Source organism: Amblyomma maculatum, chromosome 3 (assembly GCF_055883805.1).
Source record: "Amblyomma maculatum isolate TAMU_Amacu chromosome 3, ASM5588380v1, whole genome shotgun sequence".
NCBI lineage: Eukaryota > Metazoa > Arthropoda > Arachnida > Ixodida > Ixodidae > Amblyomma > Amblyomma maculatum.
The window spans coordinates 180321538-180333411 of NC_139346.1; the positions used below are offsets into that span (position 1 = coordinate 180321538).

General features: G+C 41.2%; 1 protein-coding gene across 1 annotated transcript; it reads right to left on the reverse strand.

Annotated features, from left to right (window-relative positions):
• Window positions 1-448: 448 nt before the first annotated feature.
• On the reverse strand, window positions 449-11571 carry LOC146197076 (thioredoxin reductase 2, mitochondrial-like). The gene is made up of 13 exons (XM_084598808.1): window positions 11201-11571; window positions 11020-11085; window positions 9472-9784; window positions 8720-8798; window positions 8247-8380; window positions 7376-7395; window positions 7175-7266; window positions 6700-6871; window positions 5240-5376; window positions 4424-4519; window positions 2076-2240; window positions 1866-1963; window positions 449-898 (listed from the first exon to the last, which is right to left on the reverse strand). The coding sequence occupies exons 1-13, from the start codon at window positions 11295-11297 to the stop codon at window positions 769-771; spliced, it is 1599 nt and encodes a 532-aa protein (XP_084454934.1). The 5' UTR covers window positions 11298-11571; the 3' UTR covers window positions 449-768.
• Between the last annotated feature and the right edge of the window lie 303 nt (window positions 11572-11874).

The following is an 11874-nucleotide window of genomic DNA, read 5'->3' on the forward strand; positions in this document are numbered from 1 at the left end:
GCACAGTGTTATCAGCAAACTCAAATTCTGAATCATGTAATGGAAATTAATGCCCTCCTTAAGAAACACGAGGACTCATTACAGTCACTTAGTGCTAATGATTTTTAGTTTAATTACTATATGACTTTTACTAAGCAGATAAGCCACTGCAACACACAAAGCTTTTCTGATAGTGCTAATTAGCATGCACATGACAAGTGCCCAAGTGTAGCTCCATCTGGCCTACAGATCTAATGTGCACCTTACCACAACTTTAGATGCCTTGAGCAGCCAACGTTTCAGTGATGAAGTTCCTATTCTCTACAAAAAATAAGAAAGAACAGGCCTTCATTTTTTTCTCACTTCCAAGTCGTGCAGAAATGGTTCAGCATTCCAAAGCATTGCTCTTAGATTATTAATCGCAGTATTTATAAGCACTGCTATTCTTCTATTGTTCTAAGAACATGTATTACAAAACAAAATTGTAACATTTATTGCCATAACTATCGACATATGTATAAATACTGATCACAGCTAACAAGGCAGCAGTTCATTCCACTCATGCAGTACAATAACTGCTAATATACAAGTGTACAGCACCATGGCTGCCACTTCATCAGCCGAGCCTCGACCAGGGTATGGCTTTTGATGGCTCAGCATCATCACAGTAGCAGCCGATGCAGTCCAGCAAAGTTCTGAGCGCACTTGGAACGTCCGAGCTCTACAAAAGTTGTCAGCCCAGCCCTTAGACGAGCTGGTCTGACCGAGGGAGAAGCTCAGACGTTCCATTTAGCCTCAGCAACCCGTAACCTCCGGAGCAATTCCAGACCGCTTTGTTATCCATAATTTGACAATCTCCTCGGCCACAGTGGGGTGGATGCCTATAGTTTGCTCCAAGGAATGCTTTGTCAATCCGCACCTGGAACAATGCATCAACATTCCTGTTACGAAAAGATCACATGGGCACAAGCATCGCAAATGCAGCAACATTAATTAAAAGTAAGTGAATTCGACATGTGTAACCGTGAAATTCATTTAATAAAATAAAAGAGAAATTTCTAGTGAATGTTATTTTTCTTATAGGCGTATAATCCTAGCTCCACTTTTGTAAGACAAATGTGTCCTTTTACAATGACAATTTAGGCACAGTGTTATAGCCATTTCCATGGAAAAGGTACCAAATGTATAAAAAATAAAATGGTACATATAAACTGCAAGTATTTCATTTCTGCGGCCCTTTTTTCTAAATACCCCTTCTGTGCATTACTTACGCCAACTTTCAGCACTTTTGATTATACCAGTCTACAGAATATGTTATTATTACTACTCTTTCTTAAGTCCTACAATACCCATCTATTGTGGCAGAAATTTTTGGAGAACTAATGGCCTATCAGTGGCCCACCCTAAATGCACAGCACTTGTCTGTGTGCATCTCTTCCTTCTGTCTGTCATCTTTTGCAGTGTGTTCTACCAAATATAGGCCATACTAAAGTTTTCTTGGCTGTGATGCAACCCACCAAGAGCCATTAAAGAAACCAGCTTCCCTGAGCCAACAACATATGTCCTGATCTATGCCCTAAGGATCCATCATGTGACTCAGTATCCGTGACCATACAGCTAGCATATGTGACATGATCAACGGTTGACCTACTATGCAGTAACAGTGTTAAGCTAGCAGACAAAGGGCGATTTTTTCTATTTTTTACCTTCTCCTTATTCACTAAATAAGGTCGGTCTCGTGTTAACATTCTAGTCAAACATGCTAGAGAAAGTATATTGCTGCATTTTAAGCAATCAAAAAGAATACCAAGAATATCACCTTTTTTTTTCTTCTTTTAAACCATATACCTACTAATGCAAGCTATAACGCTTCCCTGATCCATTACCTAAGTGCAGCAGCAAATCCTTGGATGACTTCCCCAGCATGCGGTCCTGTCATGTGGAGGCCCAGCACATGCTGCGGTCCTGACAGTTTTACTATGGCCTGCAAGAGAGACAAGACAAGGCGTGGAGGGACTCAAAACCATCAGAGTGTTAATTTTTCACTTGCAGAATCGGGTACCACACAAATACACAGGACAATGTTATTCAAATACCTTCAAATAGCAATGGCTGCTATCCCTCTGAGCCACTGTGTACTCTAACGGCTTGTAGAAGGCATGTAAGACGTCCAGATTTTCTTTGCCAACAGTCTTCTCAGCAAGCTCTTCAGACATGCCAACACAGCCATATTCGAGCGGTGTGAAAACTGTTGTCGGGACCTGAATTCAGAACCGCAAAGCAGAATATTCCCACATTTGGTGAGCCACTTGAAATACTACTTACACTTTAAAAACAGGTAAAAAAAAGGTTGAAAACCTTTTTAACACTGATACATATGTAATGCCAAAAAAAAATATCATGGTTAAAAAGGAAATTAGCAGAACATAGACCGACTCAGCACATGTATCGGTGATAGCTTTCGTAGCTCTGGTTTAGCCATACAGCCCTGCATTCTGTTGGGGAAGTGCCTTTGGGTTGCTCATTCCTCTGCCTTTGTCATAACCTCCCCTTCATATGCTAGCCACCCTATGCGTTCTTCCCATGGTACTTGTCAATTGGCTGAGCACTCTAAAGTTCTTGCCATAACCTCCCAAGCCATCAGTCCATCCACCACCCTCCAATGCTCTCTCTCTACAGCCCCATTTGCACTTCCCCTCTTCCTACTCTCCCCTAAAAACAAGGAGGGTGGAATTTGCCTCTCTATGCCTGCCACTTTCAAAGGTTGGTAGGTGTTAGGTGGTAGGTAGAAATTAACTTAATTCACTAAGTAATTGAGGTCTTACAGGGAACACTGTCGACTTTGAATAACATATTCAAACAGCATTCATCCTAGCATGCCCTCTGAGCAACTTTGTATATTACCTCTCATAATGGCATATAAATTGAAGACAGCTGCAGTAACAAATTGTACAATAAGGTGTAGCAATTCTATGCCTCAAACGCTGTCAAATATTTTTTTAGACTACAAACGAGGCAGACAATACCTGCCACCAACAACCTATTTAATTTACTGCCCTGTCGTAATATATATCACCAAAGACTGCTCTAGTATAATGATGCCCATATATGGAATAAAATGCTGAATGATGTATAGCAAGAAACTAATTTTTCAACATCCTTAAAACATATCTGCCATGCTTCTCTTGAAATGTGGGAATGACTTCATTTATTTGTGTACATGTACAGTCTTTGTCAAAAATTTACAGCCCAAGGGTTTTAATTTTCAGCCCCGTAACAGGCCTCGTAACGCACCTCTAGCGTTTGAAATCTCATAGATGACAAATCTTGTCCTCATTCTCCTCTAGTATGCATTCATATCCCACTATTGCTGCCAGGAGTCATGTGAAAAGGGTTAGAAGCGAACCCCTTGGGCCGTATACTTTTGACAAAGACTGTACTTAAAATGTCTACTAGCAAATAGTTGTATTATGCCACATAGTATTGTGGATCAACTTGGTAATATCTACCTAACTCAAATATACTTGGTTTTCATCACATAAGAAAGACACCTGCCACTATCAATGTATATGATAAACATTTGAACCCATTCACTAATCTTATTGGCTATGAATCCAAACAACTTTGTGTGTAATGGCTGAAAACTAATAAATTTCAATGAATTCAAAAAATAAATGCAGGGCTATTTGGCTAAACCAAGCCTACACTAGCTTTCACTGTAGAAATATTAGAAAAGGTCAGAGCATAACAAATAGAACCAATTGCAATTGGATTGATGTCAGCTGTGCTTGGCCCCTTCCAATTATTTTTTTATACAAGGACAACAAACATATGGCAAGAGAAGCAAGGTCCTTGTAATAAAATTAGGAGAAAAAGAACTATTCTTTGCAACCATGTGCAGTACCAGAGACTGACCGAAAAGTAAAACATTATTTGCTAACAATGAAAGTGCATTCACAGGTGAAGTAAAACAGCAATGACAACAAAATCATGATTAACCAAAGGACACGGTTGCCACAGAGCTATGCAGTTGCTTAGGCAGTATCCAGTGCATATAAAGGCTATGAAGTATTGAGCAAATCAAATGCAATGCACCACTGAGCAGATTTGAATGTATACATGACTAATTTATGAATATAATAAATTCGCTCTACGTTACATAAGAATTATAGGTTCAAGGTTTATTTTTGCACAACATGAGTGATGTTCAAATGACAAGCAATAGATATGAACGTACACACACATGCACACGTGAAAACAAAACTAAGATTTTTTAAGCAAGAATTGTGCAGAATAGAAAGCGGGAAAAAAAATTATTTTACATAATTCTAAGCGATTTATGAAGGTGCGTATAAGCCACCAAACTATACCCATGAAAATGCCTCCACAGAAAGCTGCTAACAAGCAAAGCAAAAACAGTAAGGTGAGAGTCGCTGGAACTCACGCTGTTGTAGTCCATGGACTCAGTGGACACACCAGCAAGACGTCGAGCAAGAAGCTTGCCAGCATGAATGGCGACAGGCGTGAGCTCAGGCTTTCCCTGGAATAGTGGTTCATATTAGATGGTTCTTTTATTCCGAGCTAATTTTCATTGGTGAAAGACTGATAAAAGATTTACATGAACACATGGCGATTTCACCTACCCTTTGCAAAGGGCGAGACATGAAAGGCAACCGTGGATAAATATAAGGTCACTATTGTAATAATAATTTACCTATTACAAAACAAAAATGATAAAAGAGGGAAGATATCTCCGATATGTTCAACAGCTGTCCACTAGTAGCATGTTTCACATGCAAGCACAAAATGCTATAAAGGGATCTAACTAGCAAAACTAATGAGAGACACTTGGGTCTACAGAAAGGCTGCTGTCATTTAAAATGGTTTTAAAAGGGTTAAAACTAGGGCCAGCTGGTTAATCACCTTGAATATACGAGCTAATCATACAATGTGGCGGAAACACAGCAGGCAGCACAAAGGACAGCCAGTACAACTGTTTATTACAAACTTCTTTACACTTAGCATAAATATTAAACAATCAGGTTTCCCATCACAATAAGAAAAATGTTGTTCAAGCATGCATTGAGATTAGTTCCCTGGCTTTTCTGGAGAGAGATAGAGAAGCATGTGTCTGTGCACTGAAAAAAATATACTTCAAATCGTGCTTTGTGTTGTTAATCCCTTCTTCTTTTGCCTGTGTTTCACAACTCCATGTAGCATGGCGACAAGCAAAATACTGAATTACAGTGGGCATACTCACATCGATCACATCACCAATAGCATATATGTTCTTGACTGATGATTGCTCATTGTTATCAACCACAATTTTCTGATTCTTGGGATTCACATTCACTTTGACTGCATCCAAATTGAGGTACGCTGTCTCCGCTTGTCTTCCTGCACATTACCAGCCAGAAACCCAGGTTGCACGTTAACATATGCGTTGCATCATAAGTAGAGCAAAATAAAATGTTACTTGCAATTAGCAATGTAATGCTAATTACATTAAAATTAAAATTTATTTTTATATTTTATTTATTATTATAATAATTATATTATAATAATATTATGCACGAGGTTATAGCGGGAATTCCTGGCCGAGCTTCAACAGACCTCTCTCAAGCTCGCTGCGCTGTGACACAATGAAAAATTCTCCCTTGACCATACTGCAGCAAAACCTCCCTGACTGAATTATAGTCTAACAAGGCAGTCTTTACTATACGCGAATGCTAGCATGAGCCTTGTTCACAGTAGGTGGAGTATGATAACAGGGTAGTTGTAGAGTGTAAGATGTAAAGTGTGAAGATGTGCCAAATGCTAGAAACCAGTGTGCTGCTGCATGCAATACACTACTGCAGTGTGCTGCACACTGGCTTACCACTGTAGCAAGCTATTGTGGCATTTCGTCGTATTATGTACTACAGTCAAACCCCCTTATAATTGTTATAATTGTTATAAATATAATTGTTATAAACAGTAATTGTTACAACTGGGCTGAGCCAAAACAACAAAAAAAACATGAGAAATTTTTTATTAAAGAGGAAGTAGCTTACACTTTTCACTTATTTGCAGAAAAAACGGTGTAATCAGTCACCTTAAATTTAATTTGGCTGGTTCACGCCAATATTGTTGACATCTCTCTTGCAGGGCATCCAACTGCTGCATAAAGCTGAGTGAAAGATTTTCAGCACAAATTATGTCCCACAGAGACTTGACCATTCTTTGGGATTCGTGACGTGGTTTGGCTGGCATGATAGCAGTGTTTGCGAGTGTTTTTTTTTTTTTGTTTTTTTTTTGTTTTGTTTTTTGTTCTGCTAGGGTTTGCACTAAGTGACCAAATGTAATTATTATAACCAATAATCTACTTTTACAGCAATTTTATATGCAGGTTATTTGATCATAGAACACATGGCAAAGTAGACAATGCTACAGCTGTCCATTGTTATATCCAATGCATCGCTCAAAGTGTTGGTGTTATAGTAAGTGGGTTTGACTGTATACTTGCAGCATACTGTTAATAGGATGTCCCCAAACCAGGAATGTTTTCCCAACATTGAGTATCTGAAAAAGCTGTGTTGCTTGCTTTGCTTTGAAACTGTGTAGCGTGAAAAATTTCCATATTACGAATTAATGCTTCATTTGAATTACATGTAACATGTACAACACTATACAGCATATTGAAGACTGAAAATGTCCCTTCAGAAACAGGGCGTAACTCACCAACTGCTACCAGGATGGTGTCAAAGACATCCTCTTGGATTTTGCTATCAGCGCCAGACCATTTAACCTTGAGCTTGCCATCTGGAAGCTTCGTCACTTCTTTGGGCAGACATTGCCACAGAAACTTGGTTCCTTCGGATGCCATGTGGTCAGTCACCAGTTTGGCCATTTGCTGGGAGGGAAAAGAAGCAGCTTCAACTGCTGGTAGACAAAAAGCAGGACATGACTTTCTGAAGAGACAGGCAGGGAGCTAAACTATGGAAAGAAGGGGGGAAGGGGGCGGGGGGGCGATGACAAAGTGGAATACAAAGCAAACATAAAACAAATTGCAAAAAAAAAAAAAAAAAAAAAAGAATGGTTAGGTATGCTTGCATTTCAGTTTACACTGCAAATTTCTTGGCATGCACATTATTAAAATGAAAAAAAGTGTCAGTCAAGTGATTTAGCAGCATAAGACAAACCTAAGTAAATTTACCTGGTCAAACCCACGAAGGCAAATGGACCTCACCATCACTGTTGTGTCATAACCCAGGCCGTTCAGGAAGCCAGCACATTCTAGTGCGACATCTGTCAGCAGAGTCAAGGCCTGACATTTCAAGGAGTGTGACGCAATGCTAAAGGTGCCAGGTGACAAACATGCAGACTCACAGTTTAGTGCAAAGTTAAGAAAGGATACAACTTGCTCCAATAACCAGCCTGAAAAGATAAGGTATCATCATCATATGATCAAAATGGTGCCTATGAATATAGATACAACACATGGACTGACAAAAAGCTGTAAAGAATCTGCAAAATCTTGTACAGCGCTTTGCCAAAAGGACTAATTTATTAGCAAGAATCAAAAACTGACAAGTATACATAGAAGCCTTGGCATGTACCTATGAGGCTAGCCAGCATAGTGGCAAAATTCACACTGAATGTAGACAACATACTTTGAGAAAGAAAACCAACACTTAATGCTGTCTGAAATATATGTCCTTCATGGAACATATGTAATAATTGGTTCACAGGGAAGAAAAGGTGCAGTATCTGTCACACTTGTACTGTGTACACCTGAACTGCACCTTAAGGGAAGGAAGAAAAGTGGGAGAAAGAAGAGCCGTAGTGGAGGGCTACGGAGTAATTTCGACCACCTGGAGATCTTTAACCTGCGCTGACATCACACAGCACACGGATGCCTCTCCGTTTTGCCTCCGTCAAAACTCAGCCGGCGGCGGTTGGGATTGGGCCCGGGTATTCCGGAACAGTAGGCGGGTGTCACAATCACAAAAATTGCTACAAGCATGCTTAAAGATAGCACAGATCGTAGTACCTCTTTTGAGCTCTGTGGGCAAGCTTTACAAGCTTTCTCTGTAATATCCACTTAAAAATAAACAGCAAGCTACAGCAGCTCTCAGGTGCACTGCGAATAAAGCCAGAAGTACAACATTTCTTCTAAAACTACTGTTCTTTAATTTTCAGCTGTTCTACCAAGCACAGATACTGGGTGTAACCATAATCGAAACATGCAAAAAAAAAAAAAAAGCAGTAGAAAAAAGGAGGCTTACGTTTTTCCTGGTGGGTTTTCTAGAGAGAAGATGTCATCCGAGGTGATGGCATAGTCAGCAAGGCCAGGGACGTCTGCCGGGATGATTGGCCTGCCTCCCACGGCAATGACATATTTGCTGGCAAGAAGGACTTCCTGTTCCCATATGCAAAGCGTGGACACCATACCATAGTAGGTATTAAGAGAATGCGCTACATACAGAAAAACTTGATCAAAAAACACTAAAAATAATTCAGGTAGATGACATAGAAGTAAAACAGTAGATCCAGAACAGATTAGTAGTGTTCATCATGAATTCTATTGTGCTCATTGCTCATCTACTTCCTAGCACACATACAGAAAAAAAAACGGGATGAATTGAGCTTCACGGTCATTCCTTATAAGGAAAAGTGCGGCAGAGATGAAACCAAAACAAGAAGAGAATTTGAATGAAGTTGCAGCAAGCAGAAATGACAAGACATTGAAAGAATATACCTCTTTGTCATTGGGACCCTTGGCACCAATCTTCTGGTGATCAATAAATCTTCCATGGGCATTGTAGTAGTCAACTTTTCTAGTACATGCAAAAACCACAGTAGGAAAAAGAGATGAGCTTTCCTTTTAACACTCTGCAACCCTGCAGCTATATTGTGTCATCTGCCAAGCATGAAGCTACAATTCTTGGCCCCCTTCTATTCTCTATTTTTATTAAATAGTAAAATAGCTGCGCATTACTAACTAGGGAGGCAAACAAGCAGCGAGTGACAATGTTACCAATATAATGACAGAACGCAGAAAGAGAGGATGTCCTTTTTTCGTCTCCCTCTATGCAATAAGTGGCAGAAACCCCACTGCCTATTTCAACACTTCAGAATGTCTATGGCCACATGAGTTATGCCCTTGTTGCCAACTCAGCTGCTCAAAACGCTGTAAATAAAATGCTTTCTCTTTCTCGCCTACTCTTGAGCCTAACCCAAAGTAGGCCTCTCAGTGAGTACCAGTGCCATGGGAATGCGAGGAAAGGCTACATAGGCCATGACCATCACATTTATAGGGCATGCTTGAGAGCATGCACTTACTCGCTAGCCCACCCAGATAACAGTTTCATTGATGAAAGCAGTACAGAGCTATAGCTGTCCCTTCTTCGACCAAGAGATAGCGAGGATGATGCTTTTTTTCCTCATTGCAACTCGTCTTGCACAACACACACTTATGCATTTTACTAAAGAAAGGTGTGCAAAACCTACTTCTTGTTTAGCTGCACTCGATGCCCCCAATTGAGAGAGCGCACATGTGCCTGCACCGCATTCTTCAGAGCAGACCAGTCATGCTTCAACATGGGTCTGTCTCCGGTGGCTCCCGCAGCAGCGTCATGGCCTGGCAGTTGCCAACCATAGAGGGGTGCATCCCTCACAGCCTCACCCAGCAGGGCTGCCTGGTGGAAGAGCTTCTTGGGTATGCAACCCACGTTGACGCAGGTTCCCCCGAGGCCCCATTTGCTGCCTCGAGGTGAAGGCGACACCGCGTCCAGCACAGCCACCTTCATGCCAAGCCCCTGTGCTGTGTGCATTTGAGAGGTCCAGAGGAAATCAGTCACCACCAACTATTATATTCCCATGTATGCATATGAAACATACAAATAATGCCATATAATTTCTATAAACATACAAAGCCAATCCCACCAGCAGTTCAGATCGCTTGAATTGTGTCTCCATTCTCACTATACCTGTCTACGATCAGCTGTTCAAACAGAATACCAAGTAATATTTACAGGGCCAACAACATGATTCGTAAGTTGTTCTCCCTGTAACACAAACTGAATTACTAGATTGTGCATATACACACAGTAAGTACACAAACCATTTACAAGCTCATGCTTACTTAATGCCACATAAGGAAGGCATAATATTTTTTTCATTCTGCTTCACGACTCGTTGACCTCTAGCGCTTACTGTCATACGTACACCCACGTAATACCATCAAGCCGATTAGAAAAATTTGAGAAACATTTAAGCTGCACCTTTATAGGCGACAAGGTAGCGTTAATGGCTCCCGTCTCTGGCTCCCTTTGTGGATCATTGTCGGTGTACATGCACTTTGCTTCGCTAATGCTTAATTCATGCCTCTGTTATTGCACACATATTCATTAATGTACAAACATGTGAAAGGCGGCCTGACATAATATATAAAGCATTGCTCTAACCAAGCCATACGAACATTCTTGCGGCCTAGGATGAAGTAGCCTGTCTGACTCGAGATTGAAAGATCTGGGCCAGTTTGAATTCCGTTTCAAGGGAGTCAAGCCGTTAAATCGTTCACGTCACAACACACAACCTGCCGACCAATCAGTGCCTGGCCGTGTCACCTGAAAACTACAACCTGCCAGAGTGAGTAACAACTTTAGGGTCATTTTTTTTAACCTACTAGTGTAGCAGAACACCATTGGAAATATGGCAGACTTGCTAGAGCGGTGTAGCTGGTGTAGTGTAAAAGAATGGCCCTCTTTTTTACACCATTAGGGAAAGAGGCAGTGGAGGAAGGAGAGAAGTTCTACGCTGGATAGGCCTCCGCTACCTTCTGAGCCCAATCCAAGATCTGGCCCTGAAGATCAGGCGCTGGGCTGAGCAGGACAGTCTACCTGCCAGAGATTGTATTAACTCCACGGCCAGATACATACTCACGATTTTTCGTTCACGGCGCCATCGCCGGATTTCGTGGGGAACGGGGCCTTTAACGCTGCCGCTTTAATATTTCGGGTGCACTAAAAGACACCGTTTTGTATGGAGCCAACTTACCTTCCTTCGCACATGCTAGGCCTCCTGATCCACCGCCGATGACAATCAGGTCGTAGCTTTTCTGCTCTAAGTTTTATTGCCATGTAAAAAAGAAACAGGGCATGATCCAACGAACCGGAGCGGAGTTTTGAAACGACAGCAAATGCGCGACAATGAATACAAGCATGGTGCACATGCTCACCTTGAGCCGTCGAGCGTTTAGCTTTTACCGAATGAGTGGGACTTGCTTTGAGCCATTTGAAGATCTGGCACTCGCGCCGCACCAAAGCGCAAGCCATTTCGCCTTTGATCGAATGCAGATCCCAGAAAATTTAGTACACGGCCTCTGCGTGACAACACGCCAGCAGACGACAGGCACGCTTACGTATGCTCCAACGCTGACTGCTTAACAAATATGTGCCAACTGGTGCTAATAATCGCTAAGGGGTCCAAGAAAATTACAAAAACAGGATTGGCACGGCATAATTGTTACTATTTCCAAAATTTAACGACATTAACCACACTGCCATGCATCCATGCATCAAGCGGAAGACGTGCGCCATGGCCATGGCCATGCCGTCACAAAGACAAACAAAACAAAATCCACTGAGGTGAGTAATAAATTTTTAACCATTAGAATTATATTTGTAAGAATAAAATGATACTTAAAAATGTGGTTTTCACTTACAGAAAGTTGCTATAAGTGTACTTTTCTAATCGACAAATATGTGGATAGATGAGGCAAAATGAGGGCGGCACGCGGCACTACGAGTAAACTAGATTGCAGCGGAATCATTTTAACATTTTAACATGTGGAATTTCACAGCGCTGGCAAATTTAGGAGCGCCGGCTCTTTGGTCATGCTCTGCTACCGTG